Genomic DNA, 19,240 nt, shown 5'->3' with positions numbered 1-19,240 from the left:
TGACTTTACATTACATTATATTCTGAGAATGCGTATTAATACTTTCCCACGTCCAATGTACATTGCATTGTGAGAGAGGGGCTAGCCCCACCAGAGCCCCACCTTCACGATTAGCCTATGCTAACTCGAATTGGCAGAACGCAGTCTGAAGCAACAAGGCAGGGACCAATGAACATGAAATAAAATCTTAACACAAACTAATGAAACAAAACTATTTAGGAAGACGCTATATTCATAGATAGTAAATGGAGTAAACGAAAATGAAAATGTTTGAGAAATTAAAAATAACACCTGTAAAAATCACCTGTTCGCTCTGTAGGCAAACTGCAGTGGTTTCAGTAGAGGGTCTGTGATAGATTTGAGGTGTGCCAGCACCAGGCGCTCAAAAAAACGTTATTACCACTGTAGTGGTAATGAAGTAAACCAGTACTTTAGTTATATACATCTGCAATGATTCAGTGTTTTAGAAGTGACCAGGACAAGTGTTGCTCCCCCCCAAGACAATGACTCAGTTAGCCAAAAAGAGCCACAGAACCTGGACTTCCAGTTCCTTCTCTCCTGCCACAGGATTATTTGACAATAATCAAATTGTTATTCAAAACAATTATTTGAATAATTCTTTACCTTAAATACTTTTAATGGAATGTTTCAGTGAAGCTAAACCACTAAGAAAAGGAGGTAATCAGGATAAATACTGACCGTCATCCTCTTATAGTTTATTAACAGATTTTATTAAAATAAAAAAAGGTATGTTAAGTGAGTGTGTTGTATGTTTAACATAAACTCAACTGACTGTTGAGTCAAATAGTGTTTCAATTATGCAGTTACCTCTGAGTATAGAATAAAACTATATACAAATATCAACTAATAAAATGGTAAGGATCATTTATGTGTTAGGAGCTGGCAGGTTGTCTTTATAATCTGTCGGGATACTTATTACTTATTTACATTTATTAGCAATCTTATCCAAAGCGAATTACAGTAAGTAACATTCCCCTGAGGCAAGTAGGGTTTAGTGCCTTGCCCTAGGACACAACGTCATTTTTGGCCCGGCCCAGAAACGAACCAGCAACCTTCTGATTAATAACCCGATTCCCTAACCGTCAGCCATCTGACCCCCACTATAGGCTACCTTTTATAAAACACTCTAAGGTGTATTGTTCTGTATTGTGTGTAATTGTTGATGTATTCACAAATGAATTGAGTCAATTTCAAGATGAGTCTGAAACATAACATTTTGAAAACTTAGACATAAGGACTGTATATAGGCTGTGTGTACATAACAATGTAACATGATACATAACACATACATTATCCATAACCGATCTGGTTATTTGGGGGGGGGGGGGGGTTATATTATAGGCCTACTAATTTGTTTTGATGATTGGAGGCTTAGACAAATAAAATCTACATCAAAAATAGTTTTAGTGCTGCAAACCAATGAAATCGGCAGCGGGAGAAATCCGATTTCAAAGGCAGCAGGTAGGCTACGTAACTGCAAGGATCCGCGTGATCGTCAAAATGCAAAGACGAAAGCAACAACAACAGCAAACGACAGTAGTGATGGGAAGTTTGGTTCATTTTACTAATTCGGTTCTTTGAATCTCGTTCAGTAAAATGAACGAATCTTTTTTCGAGTCATTCGTTCATTTCAACGGGGGGGGGGGGGGGGGTCCACTGCAAACACGTATGATATTCTCATATAGGTTAGTGCATGTGCATCAGCAGATACTTTTTTATTTATTTTTATCCTGCATTTAAATAATGTATCATGACAGTTTGTATGATTTGGTCATTTATTATCACACTAGCATTTAATTATCACGGCAAACAATTACACTGCACTAAACTGTAAGTTAAGTGTAAAGTGAAAATAACAAAACTAGTCAGCATGACTTGAGCAAATATCATTCATGTCTTACTATAATAGCGGCCACGCGAAAGGGAATCAAGAAAGTTTGCTCTACAAAAAAAATGCAGGTCACGCGAAAAATGATCCAAAGACCGAGTCGGTAAATGAACTAATCGTTTGTTTCGTCTAGCTACCAGTACAGGGCCTATGCAGGTCACGTAAACAAATGATCCAAAGACTCGTAGAATGGTACACTGTAAATCACAAGAACTGCTGCGAAGTAAACGACTGAGAGCAAAGCAATCGCCAAGAGCCATTTTACAAAAGCATCAACTTTTTTGATGCTTTTGGAATGATTGATGATCTGACCAGCGCATGATTTATGTGCTGGTCAGAGCTGTTGCAGCTCAGACTGTGGCTTTTAACCACACTATGGATAACAACAAGGAGAAGCTCGGGGCTCTGCAAAGCAAGTTGGACCGACTCTGAGACTTGTTGGACAAAGAAAACGAGTAGGCAGGAAAATTTTATGCGGCTACTCGCCCAACAACCCCAATCTTATCTGCTATCAACTCCGTACCCAGCACAGGCCTTGGCCAAGGCCGTAAAGGCCGATTTATACTTCTGCGTTTTTATGTACACGCACACAGGGACGCCCTCTCCGTCAAGAAACTCCCTCTCCGTGTCCTCTCCAAGCCTCTTGGAGAGCTCTGCGTGCACCTCTTGATTTTCCTGACTATCCGTCTGTCCGTCCGTCATTTTACGGATTCCCCTTGGCTGTGATTGGTCCGTATTAAGAACCGCTTACGTCAGGGGCGTGGTTGCCGTGACCAACAAGAGAACAGAATCCTTTGACTGCCATTGTTGTAAGTTTTTACAATTCATATTTCAGCTAAACAGTACATGTAAATCAGCATCTGAATTAAAATGTGACGAGAAATGGGCAGTGTAGTTGCTAAGAATGTGCTTATTTAATTGATGAAGCGGCTAATTTGTAAATTTGCTCCGACTTTTCGATAACCTAGCTAGCATTGCAGTGCAGCGCCATCTACTCTGCCCTACAAAGCCAAAAGACCGTAACTCGCCGAAGTGTAGAACTGAGAAAAACGACTTCAAAGTTTTTGCACTTTCAAAGTAGTTGTTATGCCAAATGCATTTTAGGTAGGACACTGGAAATCTAGCAGTTTGATGTTTTAGTGATTACACATTATCTAAACTAGACATTTTTTAAATGTCTTCAACTTAATCTGCACTTTTGACCCATATTTTGAAGTAACAGTAGTATACCATAGTCTATCGTAAGTGGTCATGCCAAGGCAAAATACAGTAACTTCCGTTTCTTCGCTCACTTAGTTGCTTATCACAATATAAACTCTGTATTTTATAAGCCAATGTAACATACACGTGAATACCTGTCACAAGACTCACAAGACAAGAGTGTTTTTGATTTAACTGCCAGGGTAAGATACTTACAAACGACTCATGTTTGGGATGTTTGGTGTTGAATGCCAGCGAGTAGGCTAAGCTAATGCTAGATGTGTTTATTGTTGCTAGGTTACGTATTAGTTCAATTGAAACCGTAACTCCATTTGAATGTTTTTGAGTGCCGCAAAAGAAAGGCAAAGAACCGTAACTGATGTTACAGCATTCTGCATTGGATTTCTAAAGCCAAAGCAGGCTTTTGGAAGGTACGGTGAAGACAACAACCTTATTTTCTCTGAAAAACATACGAGTTAATTTAAGATATTTGGCCACATGATAAAGCAGACCTTAACTGTTCCGAAAATGAAAAAAAATCATTTTCGACAAAATTGAAGTTACGGTCTTCTGCCTTTGCACGGCAGTACTGTTCTGGCGGTAAATTGCTTTCAGCACGCAGAGCCGTCGGAGTAGTATAAATTCAACCAATCCGTCCCGACTCCGTGCGTGCGTCTGTCCGTTAACGGAGACGCAGAAGTATAAATCGGCCTTAACTCCCCTGAAGAGTGCTCTTGCCATCCCTCCTTCCTCCTCCTCCCCCCTTCCAACAGACACCTGTGGATTGTCTCTGTCTGGGACATTAGCAAGGCTGTCTCCATGGCAATACAATCTGCAAACTGAGAATCTGACTGATTGTGGCCTAGGCGAAGGCGACAACCCAGGCCTACTCATACAGTAACTTTCACCTACTACAGATATGCTATCACGCCCACCAACCCCCATCCAATGCCTTCGCCTGCTTCGTTCCCCCAGTGTGGCAGGCGGGTCTGTGGCCAGCGCCTATTATGGCTGCAGGTCCAGATGCTGCTTGTTTGCACTGGCTTACCTCTACACCCCACCCCCTCCGCCCGTTGCAAGTCATGCATTTCTGTTTCTGTAATGTTTTACAATGTATGTGCTTATGTGCTGAGGTGTTTTTTTCCTGTTCCCACACTGTACTCCTCTAGAGGCATAGTCTGGGGGTTGACTTTTTTCCCTCCTCCCCTCTCCTCATGTTCTGCTGAAATTTTCAAGATGGCACCGATGATGGCTGCCTCGGTCGGTACCTTCCGGACAAAGTATTTTCTTGTCTGTGCGAATAAAAACCAATTCTGATACGTGACACGGTCCAGTCAAAATGGGATGTTGTCAACCGCCGTTTTTTACTGATTTGAAAGTTCAGATTGTAAGCTTTCAAATGATGTCATACATAAAAATCTGAAAATAGTTTAAGAAGATACTCATGTTAGAATGTTGGTAAACCTGAAAAGCTCTCGTCCAGATATTCAGCTTCAAACATTATAGATGTTTTTACGCCTTAGGAGAGGTGTGATTGTTTGGTGTGGATGGTTAGAAGCGTCAAGTGCCGGTTGTTTCACTGCAGTGTAGAAAAGAAAAAGAAAACAATATTCACACGATCAAATTCCAGGATCCTGCTTTCTTGACTTATCCTATGTTGTACTGATTACATTGCACTGTACCTGGCCCGATTATGGTTCAAGTTATGTGTTAAGTCAACATGGTTAAGTTGTCTTCTGAAAACAGCCTGAAAGATGTACTCACTAGCTAGTACCCCATGCTATAAGTAGCCTTAGGAAAAACTGGCTGCACGGTGATGGAAATCAAATCACATCACAACTCTACACTTTTTTCATCTTTATAATGTTATTTTCACATGTATTAACAGCGTTTATTATATGGCAACGACGATACGAGTGTTCTGATTGGCTAATGGGTAGTCATGCCAGCCGCGTATTGCCCTCCTCGCCGGTCAATACGGATCTGTATTGCCCTCTGACGTCAGCTTCAAAATGAGCGATATCGACGAGTCAGCTGCTGAGTTTTAGTATCCAGATGATGCTGAAAAGATTTGTCATCGAAAGTGAGGATGAAGACTAGACTCTTTGAATCACTTGTGTCGTTATTTTGTGTTGAAATTAAAGCCATTTTAGCAGAACCATGTTGTACGCTTTCTATCAAAAGTAATGAGTTGCTAGGCAACACATGAAATACAGCGTGAGAAGACTTGAGAGCTAGCAACAATTAGCCTAGAGGTACCATTCATTTACAAAATGAAAAGAAGCTAAAAATGCCATATAATAAACTACTTACTAACCTCGACCGTTCGGTCATGCCGGGAAATATCAAACCTTGGCTTTGCCGTATCGACCTCGCTATCGCTCGGTTAATACGTTCCAGCCTCAGTTTGATATTTCCCGGCATGACCTCACTCTCGGTTAGTAAGTAGTTAGTCAAGTGCTAATCACGTACGACAGAGAGGCTTTTCAGAATATTAGGCTGAATTTACAAATTATAAACGCATCTTGGGACTTTCACTCCGTTGGTTACCAGAGTTGTGTACCTGGATGTTTACCTTGGATACCCGTTACAAGACGCGCCAGAGGAAAAGGGGGAGGCGAACCGTGACCCTGGTGAAATTAAGGAAACGACAACACCGTCCTCCGCTTCCTATTATCCTATTTGCTATAGTCATCCCTGCTACAGTATTTTCTCCCTCCTGCCTTCTGGAAGGTGATACAAGAGCATAAGGTCCCATACCAGCAGATACAGGGATAGTTTTTACCCACCTGCCATCAGGATGTTGAACTGTCCGTGAAATACCTTTTTGCGCTACAAATTTTTCTCTAAGTTGAATGGACATTGAACACAAAGAATTTCATTACCGATAAATGCTGTTTATGAGTATATGATAATAAACTAGAACTTGAAGCTTAGGTAATCAAGAACAAATTATGTGTATTTTGTAGTGCTGTCAGTTTCACGCGTTATTAACGGCGTTAACGCAAACCCATTTTAACAGCGTCAATTTTTTTATCGCGCGATTAACATTCTTTTTGGCCTAGCAAACGTTGTCGTTTTTTTACATCCTGTTGCAACAGCTAATGATGTTGGAAAAATTACAACACCACAACGGACCTAAGTAGACCGGAAACAAAACAACAGGCACACCGCACACACTGGCTTGGGCTTGCGAGCTGGCTAAAGAGTAGTAGGCTAACGTTACGTTTTGAGTGAATGGTGAGCGCCGAAATGGATGCCAATAAGATTCTGAATGGAAAGTTTACTTTTAAAAAGTTGCCAAATGGTTCCATTGACAAGACCAAAGTGATCTGTGTGTTTTGTCGTTGTGAACTGAGCTATCATTGCAGCACGTCCAGTCTGAAATACCACTTGATGGCCAAGCACACAGCTGATGCAAAATCTCCGCCCCCTCGTTAAAGCCAGGTGATCGCAATGTTGGTAAAAAAGAAAAAAAAACACCAACATTTGTACCAAGCAATCCGATCTACTTTTCCATGTTGATAAGAGCATTCAAATTAGAAAAAATTATTGGACAAAAAGAAATCAAGGGAGAATAGATACAATTGTGCGATTAATTGCGATTAATCGCGAGTTAACTATGACATTAATGCGATTAATTGCAATTCAATATTTTTATCGTTTGACAGCACTAGTATTTAGTGATCCTTGATTATATTATATTGAGTGTTTTAAGACTAACTTTTGACTAACTTTTGTAATATGCATGGCAATGAAAACTGTATAAAACAAACATGTAGGCTTCTATACAAGACAGTGGATGGAACAATGGCGGCGACACTTGAAGATTTACATGTAGGCCTAAGTGATATTGATAGCCTCGTCTAACAATCCAACAATTTACCCAACTCTGAATAAAAAACTAGATTAAGTCAATCAAATCTGCGGTTGATGAGAAGATTTTTGTAGCTTTGGACACATTTTCATCGTACAGAAGAATCGAAGATGTTGGCTGTTATGGGCCACAATGGACTTAAAGGGCGGAGGGAAAATCACAGACTTTCGGCGTGGCCCATTGCGCCACCTATGGGCCATTTGTGGTTGGGGAGTAAATAGGCCTGTAGTTTCAATGGGCCAAAAGAACATTTCCACAAAGGACTTTGTGAGCTATTGGGCTGTGTTATGGAGAATAATAATAATAATAAAACAACCAATTATAATAGGTTTACTGCTGTCGGAGGAATCCTAAATACTAACAGTAACAATAGGTTACTAAAAAACAACAATAAAACAACTCAAATGTTTTTTATTTGGTTACTCACCAAAGTCTGTGATCCAGATGGCCACTCTTTCATAGACGATGTTGAGTATCATGATAACAACAAAGCTGATGATGGAGGCTGTGACAGAGGTGGCCATTTGTGGAGTCACATACTCCTTGAACGGTTCAAGCTCCTTCAGGTCTGCCCTGAGTCTTGTAGAAAATGAGAAGAACACAGCCAGGCGATAGACTATGATTGCCACTACTGACGCCAGGATCAGCAGGATCTGAAAAGCAATATAAAAATTGTAGATGTCACATAGCAACAACCAAAAAGTTTCTAATAATTAGCATTAGTCAGAAAGATTTGCAAGTGTCTTCACATACAATAAAGTAATGGTAAAAGCAATGAGAATTCTGTGCATTTGATGATGCCACACATCCAGCAAGCACCAGGCAAAACACTATTCTTACTTAACCAACGTTTGTGGCAAAATAGGAAAAAGTTGTTATACTATAGGGCCGAATCAATCTGACCATTCCGACTAGGTAACAAAGCCTTTGATTATTCAAGTTTGCATGAGAAAGCCTATTTTAGGTAACATATGTGGATTCGTAAATGTCACTTTTTAGCATAATGAATCAGGTGGTATTGTATTAGAAACTCCAAATGGCCTTGCCATTGCCTGGTGTGGATAAGCAGGTGGCATGCTATAGTTATAGGTCCCAAAAGGTCATGTATTCACAGTAGCGAAAAAAGACAATTATTGCGCGGATGTTTTTACCCAGAACATAACAGTCCCGATTCCTATTGACACTCGAACACATCTTCCACAGGCTGTAAAAGGAACTTTCTCCTTCACCTAAATAATAAGAGAAACAGAAAGTGTTTCGCACAATTACTATCTCAAAGATTATATATATACATTTAGTTTGACAAAATGTTTGTACTATTAGTATTGGGACACTGTTTACAATTGGACACAATGTAACACAAAAAAAGTTAGAGTTTGTGTATGTTCAAAGTTTTTTCTTCATTTATTCCAGGTCTTGGGACCATGGGTCTTGAGCATCATCAAAATCAGTGGAAATGCTTCCAGGAGCTGGAATAAATAGCAAATGATCTATATGCTAAATGTTTCAGTATAAAATATCTCTCTATATATACTGTATATATATAAGGATACATAGTAAACATAAAACATTAAATATTTTATATATACACCCATCAGCCATAACATTATGACTAATATTGTGGAGATCCCGCATTTGCTGCCATAACAGCCCTAACTCATCAATGGATGGACCCCTAGACCTCTAAAGGTGTGCTGTGGTATCTGGCACTAACAGTGCGTTCACACTGCAGCGGAGCGGGCGGCGCGGGCCGTCGGCTTCCAATTAATTTTCAGTGAAACCAGACATTGACGCTCCCGTAGGGCATTGTGGGAAGGCGAGCGGAGTAGAGCGTTGAAAGTTTGATTGTTCTCAACTTTATGTAAATGAGGAGCGTTAAACGCTGGCATTGGCCTTTGGCCAATTGGATTGGTTTCTTATTTTTTGTAACGTAGCAACCATTGCTCAAGGCGAAACTGTGTTTCTGTGTATATGTGTCTACACACCCAGTCTTGTTTTATACGTCTCCATGTACGATTAAAGAAAGCGTGTTGGTGGAATTAAAGAAGTCTTCAAAGTATTCCTTCCACCGATCCAGGACGTCCCCCATCGAGGTCAGTAGTGCACCATCCCTACCGTGTACAGTGTTGACAGAGCACTGATTCCCCCTCCTGAGTCGCCGGATGGTGGTCCAGAACCTTTTTGAAGCCGTTCAGAAGTCAGTCTCCATGGCCTCGCCGAACTCCTCCCATGCCCGGGTTTTTGCCTCCGCGACTGCCAAAGCCGCTTTCCGCTTGGCCTGCCGGTATACATCAGTTGCCTCTGGAGTCCTACCAGCCACTAAAGTCCGATAGGCCTCCTTCTTCAGCTTGACGGCATCCCTCACCTTCGGCGTCCACCACCTGGTTCGAGGGTTACCGCCGCGACATGCACCGACCGCCTTGCGGCCGCAGCTCCAGTCAGCCACTTCAACAATGGAGGCCCGGAATATGGCCCATTTGGACTCAATGTCCCCTCACGCCCCTCCAGGTCTCACTTTCATTGCCCACATGAGCATCGAAGTCCCCCAGGAGGACGAGGGAATCTCCGGGAGGAGCGCTTTCCAGCACCCCCCACAGAGACTCCAAAAAGGGTGGGTACTCTGAGCTGTCGTTTGGTGCGTAAGCACAAACAGTGAGGACCCGTCCCCCCACCCGAAGGTGGAGGGAGGCTACCCTCTAGTCCATCGGGGTGAACCCCAATGTACAGACGCTGAACTGAGGGCAAACAAGTATTCCCACCCCAACTCGATGCCTTTCACCCCGGGCATTAACGCTTCCATTGTAGGAAGGTGAGCAGAGCGTTGTGAGCTGAAATATTTTCGACTTTATGTAAATGAGGAGGGTTAAATGTTAGCGTCAGCCAATCGGATTCTTGTAACGTAGTGACTGTTTGTCATGGTTAACATTTCTAGGTTTCACAGTTTCAAGATGGAGGATAAACTAACCATGTGTATCTGCACACCCAGAACTGTTCAAAACAAAGTTACGTAATGTGAAAAAACTGAATTTAAAGATTAAATAAAAATAATAATGCATGATGCAGGGTTGCTAATGTTGTCGGTGCCCCTGGTGTCTTGTTTGTTCTTTTAAATACAGTCTTGTCACATTATGTAACTTTGTTCTGTGCCACTACTAGCTAGCAAGCCCAGCCGACACCCAACTGGTTACCTTCATTGTCCGGTGGACAATTCTTTACTAGTAAATTACTGCAAAAAAAAAAACCTGAACCATTCATAGTAGATAAAGTCATGCTACATCAAGCCAGCATATCGGATTTCTTGCATCAAGTGTTTGAAGTTGTATTTTGATCGATATTGTGAGACTGCATTGCACACCATTAGTGATGTTAATGTCCAGTCGCTAACTCTGTTTAAAATGATGCAAAAAAAAGGTATTAAGTGGATATACAGTAGTGGTACTGTAGGTTAGGAAAAAAGTGTAAGAATGCACAGAATGGGGTGTAAGGGTATGTTGTAAAGGGGCAGTTAAAGATTGTGGCCCCCAAACAAGACCAATTTTAACATCCAATTAGCAAAAAAAAAGCTAAAACCTCCCCCATACTAAGTTGCACTTGTGTAATAACTTGTACCGCTTAACTGTTATGAAGTGTAACAACATAGCAGTTCCTATGTAACAACAAGGTTGTTACTATAAGTATTGCTATTAAGTTAATGTAACCTTAATGTAAAGTGTTGCCCATTTCTCTGTACCTGTGTGACAGGATTTATTCTTTCATGGGTGCACTTGGCCTCAAACTCTGGACGGGGTTGCTCCTCTTGCTCAAGGAACTCCACAGTGTCCCATTCATACTCCAGTTCCGCCTGATAACGTTTCCAGAGCTCAAGAAACAATGTCACTGCAATACAGAGCAAAGTATTTGAACAATAGCTATCCTACTTATTATAATGTATTCACCAGGCAGGGCATTGTAAAATCATAGTTAATGTTCAGAAGGCTGTTAGTGTAATGCTCAATTGGCAGCTACCAAGCCCAAGTTTTATTGCAAACACAATCTGTAAAACAAAGCTGTGTTAACTGACGTGTTAGTATTAGTGGTGGTCCATTATCTGCGTTAACGTGCTGTGTTAACTTGAGACTCTTATCGGGCGATAAAAAAAATATTGCTGTTAATCTATTCTCAAAGTTGGGTTGGGAGCTCGGTCTATACTATGCAAGCTATGATGACTTTGACCTTGATATTTTAGCACGGATGTATACCCAGCCAATTGCACTGTAGGGGGCGAGAACGAGTCTTTGAACCTGTGTGTATGCCTTGTGTATGAAATTACCACATCTAACGTGACAAGCTAACATGGATGCAGCTATGAAGCCGCCGGGTTTGCTTCAGGGAAAATGTATTTTTAAGAAGCTTCCCAATGGAAACCTCGACGAGACTAAGGTTGTTTGCACCTTGTGCGATACAGAATTAGTTTACTGTAGGAGTTCTTCCAGTCTCAAATACCACCTAAACACAAAGCATCCCTTAGCTAATGCGGAAGATGCCGAGCCAAGCACTGATGTAGCACAGGGGAAGAGTCGTCGTCAGACTAGTATGTGTGAGTGCAACCGAGGCAAGCCCGTCAGCACAGCTCTATCAGCCAAGCGAACTAATATCCTCGCTCACCTGGCTTGAGAAAGCCGTTCTCGAAGACTTACTTTTAGTCATTATTTGGGTAGCACACATATTCTGAATGCCTTCGGCGGAATTCAAATGAGCCATTTTAATCTAGATGAATTCCAAGATTACAGTGAGATTAATCTAGATTTAAAAAAATAATCTATGCCCAACACTAGTTAGTATATTTTACAGTAGCCTATATTTTTATGTCAATTATGAATTGACAAAAGTTCAACTTTGATCCGCTCCAGTCCATAGACCGTATATCTGACCGCTCTGACATAAGTCTTGCTTACACCTTTGTATGTATTACACAGTCAACCTTACTTGTACATATAGATTGCACCGATATGCTGCACAATTCATGAGAATAGTGAGAGCATGGCAATACTAGGAATGCCAAGGATCACATTTAAATATTTTGTATTTGCACTAATGTTTAACTGTAGTTGGTGGTCTAGCCGTGAAGCGGCAAAGCCACCTTAACCCTTGTGCTGCCTTCGGGTCACATGACCAAAAGGTTCATAATGAACCATTGTTGTGTTTACCCAATTTTACCCAATACAAAAGCAAATAAAAATAATTTTATTTTAACCTTCACAATGTGGGAGGTTTGAGACAGCCCAACGGTTAAAAGAAAATGCTTCACTTTGTTTTTGTATGCGGTAAAGTTGTTGCAAACGACGGTGGGTCACAATGACTGATGGGTCAGAATGACCCGAAAGAACACAAGGATTAAGTGTTTCTACCTATTCTTACTATTATTGGGTGTGCTCACGCCTTCGGCAAGCACAACCATTGTTCTCTCACATATATTTATTAGGGCTGTCAAGGGATTACAATATTTAATCACAATTAATCGCACTGTTTCATATGATTAATTGCGATTAATCGCAATGAAACGCAAAATTATTAAATCTATTTAATTTGTTAAAATGTTACCCCAATAAATGTTTTTTGTTGTTGAAATAACATTAAAAGGGAGTACTTATCTTCAACTTCATCTGCCTAACTGGATGATAATGTCCATATAACAAGTTCAGATGGAACAAAATTTAAATTTTGAGGGAGTTTTATTCACTCACAAACTATACTGCTGTATAATAAACATCCACATAATTTGACTTGTTCTGGAATATAAAATACATTTAACACATGTTGTCTCATAGTCTACTACGATATCCTGCTCCATAATATTAAAATCTCACTCAAACATACTTCAGATACCACAGATTGACCTTAAGATTGAACATTACCATTTCTATTTTGTTGAACCCAGTCAGCTGCTCGCTTCTTTAGCGAGTGTTGTCTGCCATACAACCGCAGCAAACGCTGTTGCTGCTACAGCTAATGCTGCTAACGCTGCTTCTAGCTGTGTGCTTTGCTTTCATGATGTGATAGTTTAGGCTGGAAGTACTTCGGTGATAATTAAACGCCTGACAATCAGTACACAAAGCCTTAAGGTGCCAGTATGGTACTCAGACTCCGTTACGGATGGGCGGGCCGCCGGATAGGACGGATTAATTAGCATTTATGTTGCCTTTATGGTTCTCTGAAGGCTGGGGGTGCTGAAAACAATTCACCGCCAGAACAGTATGTGGAGAAGCGTTTTTTTGTCGAAAACACGTTGCTTTGTTGCGTCTTTGTAAGTTAGAAATCGTTGTTGTTTATCTCCCACCTCTCATCACACGTGTGACCCTCCTACCAGCTGTCACTAGTCAGACGAAAAAATAGGGGAAAATAGTAGCACTCTATAACAAAATGATATGCTTATCTTATATACACTCTATTAACTATTAAAAAACGATTCCATGAAATGAATACGTTCTTATTTTTTTTGTGTGTTTTTGTGATTAGCAATGATGATTGCTGGGTAATATGTATGTTGTTGTGCAATGGCAAGTCTCTATGAATTCGCTAGAGAAGAGCATAAACTAGCTCACAATAAACTTTCTCTCCAAGAAGTTCTCATCACAGATGTCTTTCAAGAAAACGACCTTAGAGAAAACGCCTTTCTGTCGAAGTCGTCAGCGTCGTCGTTGAGTGTTTATATGTACCTCCTCCCGGCTTTCCTCACACACAGTGAACGATGGCAGCTAACAGCGGACCAATCACGGCCAAGGCGTATCCGTCGCTGTACAGCACGGCATGACGGATCGACAGGAATTTCAACGGTGCACGGGAGAGCTCTCCGAGGGCCCCGGAGACGACGGAGAGGGCGTTCTGGGGCGTTCCATCTATGTGTAGGCCCTTCCCATGTGTCCGTAATCGTGAAGTACGGAGTACCATATAACGGCCTTTAGTTTTGTCAACCGAGACGTCTCGCAAATTTTTGAAATGGAACTTCTCATCTAAAAGTTTTCTCTCCATCATTCAGCTACCGTCGGCAGTCGAAGTCATGTGACAACAGGTGATTCCCAGGGTCAAAAAAAAAACCTGCGTTAACGGCACTATTTGTTAGTTTTTTTGTTGCGTTAAAGTAAGATTGCGTTAACGTGTTATTAACGCGTTAATTTTGACAGCCCTAATATTTTGGGTGGCCAAGCCACAAACTGTTACATTTTAACATTACAGTTATTATAAGGGGCCAAGCAGCGAAGCTCCGAGGCACCTATTGTAATTAGGGTTCCTCCGGTAGGAGAGAACCTATTGTTATTGTTGGTATTCTTATTATTAGGGTTCCTCCGGTAGGAGGGAACCTATTGTTATTGTTGGTATTCTTATTATTATGATTTTTCTTCTCCTTGCGCCCCAATATCTCAAAAAGTCCCCAGTCATAAATTGTCTAATTTGGCACATTGATTTTACATCCAAGTGGGTACCCCCACACCAAATATGGGCCACATCAGACCATAGGGGGCGCCACAGGCCATGCCCAAAAGTCCAATTTTCAAAAAGTTGGCATTTCCACCCCATTGCTCCAATTCTTCTGAAACTTGGTGTGCATGTCTAATTTTTCATGAGGAACAAAAAAGGCTCAAGGACCCATAAGGTCCGCCAAGATGGATTTTCCTGTACAGTGATAATTTTGGAAAACATTCAAAATTCCTCTTCTCTTGAACCAAAGGTCTGATTGACTTGAATTTTGTACAGATATGTATCATTGACGTATTTAAAGATGTTACTTAAGGTAATTGAATCAAGTACAAAATGGCTGAAAGGGGTGTATTTATGTAAATGTCCACATTGCCTCAAAATCAAATGTATTTTTGAAGGATGGTTCAAACCTAATACGCTTTAAGGTGACATGCCTCTGAAGTACCATGCAAAGTTTCACCTTGATATGTCAAAATATGACTGAATTACAGCTGTTTGAACTTGGACCAAATCTGACAATGCTCGCCATTGGAGAAACAGCTTTTTTTTATTATCCAGTTATTGAACTTTGAGTATTCCATGCCTGGGAATGGCTTAATTGGCTGAGATGTTGTGCTAGTAAGCAAAGGATTGTAGATTCAAAACCAGTCAGAGGCATGCTTTTTATTCTGACAAAACGGTTTCTAGTCTTACGATCAATCCTCCGGTTGTAAAACATAGCAATGCGTGTTTATTTGAGCCCATCACAACACTCCAATCATCTGTTTAGCGAGACTCTGTGTAAAACACTGTAAAACAAGCCATGTTCACCACAGTAGCTAGCTACTTGTACTCTATGCATGGTAGAGATAACTCTAATGGTTATCTCTAATGAAGTAAATTGATTGTTCAGGTGGATCCCTTGCCTGTTGCACAAATGTATTTTAGAAACCTCAGCCAGGACACATCCCCACTGATGCTAGGCATGATTTGAAATTCCCTTCCATGACAAGTGATGGCACTCAAACAACTTTTTAAAACCCTTTAAGTAGGTTATTATTTACAGCAGCAACCCAGTCATCCCGTTGTCCCGTTTTTATAGGAAATGTACAAGCAGTTTCAACATGGCTGAATCTAACAACGCTTACCACAGGAGAAACAGCTTACTTTTTTACACAGTAACTGAACATGACAATATTCAACACTGAGAATAGCTCAATGGGCTGGGATGGTGACCTCTAAAGTATAAGGTATTAGGTTCAAATCCAGTGATTATCTTTTGGCCTGTCATAATTTTGATCTGTTAAGTTAAACAGGATGATATAATTCTGAAATATAATGCACAATTTCATTCAATTATACCTTGAAATGTCAACCGTTTCTTAACCTTTGTCCCAAAGCTGACCAAAAACTAATACTCATATCACGCAGTCGGAGCACAGCTAGATAATCAGCGTCAGCACCTTTGGGTACCCAGCATGCAGTGCGGCATGTCAAAAAACGCAAAGACTATAGGAAAATAGTTTGGTTACAACAGCCGTGCGAGGGATTTCAGATGTTGTGTTTGTTCAGTTAGATGTTTGTAATGTTATTGTTTGTTAGTTAATATAATTTTGTCGGTCACCCTGATTGTATATGTTGTGTAGTTTAATTGGACCAGAGAGTCGGCTGCTATACTTTCACAGGCTATTCTCACAAGGAGCTGAATGTGAGCTCTGCCCTAGCCTAGTTTCCCACATGACTTGTTAATTATGCATTGACTGAGATTCTGGAAAGAGATTAACTCAAGAAGAGTTTCAATGTCCTATAAAAAGCTAATACTCAGCCCTTATTATTCATAAAATCTCAGCAGTTGGTGTTTAGCAGAGAAGCTAGAGAGACTGACTTGTAACCATATGCTCATTAGTTCAAATCCCCATTCAGCCTATTGTTGTTGGCCAAACATGAAGTAGTTTTGCTCTCTTGTTGTCCAAGTCTCAATCTTCTACAGTGTACATGTTTATAATATATTGCCATTTTGCGGAGGAACCCGCAACGCTGCTTGCAGCTATATAAATATTTATTACTATTTCTATTATATATTTGTATTGATAATTCTTTATTTGACAGTTTCATATTTCAAATATTTGGATAATTATTTTTAGCTATCATGTTGTTGTTTTGCAGTAGGCCTACCTAATAAACTTGATGTAATATATATTTTTGTTCATTCCCATTCTTGTGGGAGGGTATTTATTTGCAGCTCATCCAAAGTAGGATGTAGTAAGGTAGGCCCGGACAGTGGCAGCCTCAGTTGGTAGCCTCGCCGAAGGGAATGTCTATGTCACCCCTATCATCTGCATTTCTTTCCTGTACCAGGGTACTTTCCACATCATTGCCATGTTGTGTAGGACAACGCAGGCACCAGCTGCAGGTGTGTCAGGCTCCATCAAGATGCCTGTGACAAAAGGAAGGCATGTAGGTGTTCATGTAGGGGCATTGAAGGCTATGTGAGGATCCAGAGCCTGCAGTGCTTAAAATAAATTAGTATATATGTAATATAGCTGGATACCTCTGTGCAAACAGGCCCATCGGTTCTTCAGAATACCTATGCACCGCTCTACCACATTTCTGGTCTTAGTGTGTGCTAAATTGTAGCGCTGCTCACTGACACTTGCTGGGTTCTCAGGGGATACCCTCAGTCTCCTAGCAACCTCCCGGGGTATCTTCCAGCCTCAAAGTCTCTCCAAAGGCAAGATTGCTTGAGGATGAAGCTGTCATGCTTTGCCCCTGGCCATTTGATCACCGAATTTGTATTACAAGGTCAGCATCACATACAATCTGAGTGTTGATTGAGTGGTATATCCCTTCCTGTTCGTTTTCGTTGGGTCCCTTAATTCTGATGTGGGTGCCATCTACACAGGGAAAACGGTTATCTGATGGAGTTTCTGATGGATCATGTTTTGTGGCTCAGGCTGAGTTGGAAACTTAACATGATCGTTCAAGCGCTTACACAATGATAGTGCGACTGTTCTGATAGCTCTACATACAGTAGATTTATGCACTTGAATTGAATCTCCAACCAAGTTTTGAAATGAGCCCATAACAAAATAGCATAATGCCAGGCACACTTGTAGGGATGGACTTAGGGCCCCTTAAGGTCAGAGTCGTGCTGCAACTCTGCATCTAGCAGATCAGTAATTTTTTGTATCTCCGCTCATGGAAAATGAAAGCGCAAGTATCAATCAAAATCGTCATACGTCATGTCTAAGGGGTGCAACCTATCCCAAAGAACACGTAGCTGACGCAAAACAGGCATTATAATCATCTCCTCCTCCCACCTTTCAAAACGATGCGCCACTCCAACCGTTATTTTACGGAGGACTTTACACCTACTAAGGTCAAAATGTAAGATTTAAGTTGCAACTTATGTCTACGTTGGAACTTTTTTTTTGGGGGGGGGGGGGGCGCAACGCTTACATGTTAGTAAACTCCGACAAAAATTAGTAGATACGTTCAAACTAGGCTACGTTTGAATTTACGCATAGTTGGTGCAACCCAATGCAGTCTTACTAAGTGACTCACCCCAAATGGCCATAAAGACCGCAAACACCAATGTCCCAAAGTTATCAAATATGCAAAGTTTCTGCAATAGAAAGAATTTCTGCAATTATTACATTTGTCACAGACCACAATTGTGAACATCTTTAAAAATGTATTTGATGTATTCAATTGAATTACAATAAAAAAAGTTACTCACTTTGGAAGAATCACAAGTGCTATTTAATCTCCAGTATGTGCACTCCTTGTCACACTGGGGACACATTACAATATTTCCTCCAATCATGGGATCACACACCTCTTTGCTGTTAAAGAAGATTCATAGATGAAACAGGTCAAACAAAGAGCATGAACTAGTAAAAATGGATGTGCAATTTTACTGTCCTGTGCAAGTATGGTTATGTCTCTGCTAAATTACTCAGATGGACAGTACCCAATTGATTGCATACCTCCAAGTGCTTGTTTCCTGAGTTTTATACCCATAAATGAAACAGCCTAGTCCCACGATGGCTGCGAGGGCAAGCATCACAGTATAGAAGCCCAACCACGCAAAATAAATGCCAATCTTCTCACCATAATATTTTCTGTGAATGATAGACATAATGAACAAAATCACAGATATAGAAAAAACATTTGTCTAAAAATGGCTAGACTGAAAAGGGGTTATTCTACCTAATGAGATCAAGAGGCTGCATCTTGTAGAAGCTTTTAGGGTGAGCCCATTCCTCATAAAGCAAGTATCTCTCATTAGGGCAGACATCCTCCTTTGACGGGACATTGAATCTGCACTAGACATAAAAATGTTATATGTTAAATCATACTGAAATATGTACATTACATACAATGGCTTCTAAAAGTATTTGACCCCTCCACTTTTAGCAAGTTTTTTTGTGCTTCAGATTTAAAGGCAAGGTATTTAATGTGTTTAAAAAGCCCTTTTTGTCATATTTGCCTAAATAAACTTCACATCTTGATAGCAACCAATACATCTACAGGTTTGACGGTAATATGAAATAAATCCAACATCTGTGGGTGTCGCAGGACTGTAATAAACACGTCAAATCATTAAGACCATTCCGAGACTAATGACGGGCTACCTGTCTGTCTGTCTACCTACCTACCGTGCGCACTCTGCCCCCGCACTCAATGCGCATTACTGTAGTTTTGTGTGGATGGCTTTGAAGGGAGGGGGTGGGATATTTTGGTTTGAATCGTGTCAAACAGAAGCTAAAATTGCTAGCTTCGTAAAACTTCTCTAACCCATGAGCTTTAACTGTAAA

At 40.7% G+C, this 19,240-nt stretch overlaps 1 protein-coding gene across 2 annotated transcripts in view; it reads right to left on the bottom strand.

Moving 5' to 3' along the window:
• The window catches only part of ano6 (anoctamin 6), a 76,654-nt gene that overhangs the window by 18,075 nt on the left and 39,339 nt on the right, over window positions 1-19,240 (bottom strand). For both annotated transcript variants that reach the window (XM_084701187.1, XM_084701188.1), the window contains 7 exons: window positions 18,633-18,748; window positions 18,410-18,544; window positions 18,160-18,265; window positions 17,985-18,045; window positions 10,717-10,862; window positions 8,138-8,215; window positions 7,414-7,639 (listed from right to left, as the gene is read on the bottom strand). In XM_084701187.1, the coding sequence (XP_084557313.1) occupies window positions 7,414-7,639; window positions 8,138-8,215; window positions 10,717-10,862; window positions 17,985-18,045; window positions 18,160-18,265; window positions 18,410-18,544; window positions 18,633-18,748 (868 nt within the window). The remainder of the gene's footprint in view (window positions 1-7,413; window positions 7,640-8,137; window positions 8,216-10,716; window positions 10,863-17,984; window positions 18,046-18,159; window positions 18,266-18,409; window positions 18,545-18,632; window positions 18,749-19,240) is intronic.

Source organism: Hypomesus nipponensis, chromosome 7, assembly GCF_054491055.1.
Source record: "Hypomesus nipponensis isolate SF chromosome 7, ASM5449105v1, whole genome shotgun sequence".
Classification (NCBI taxonomy): Eukaryota; Metazoa; Chordata; class Actinopteri; order Osmeriformes; family Osmeridae; genus Hypomesus; species Hypomesus nipponensis.
This window is presented reverse-complemented; position numbering and strand designations above follow the sequence as displayed.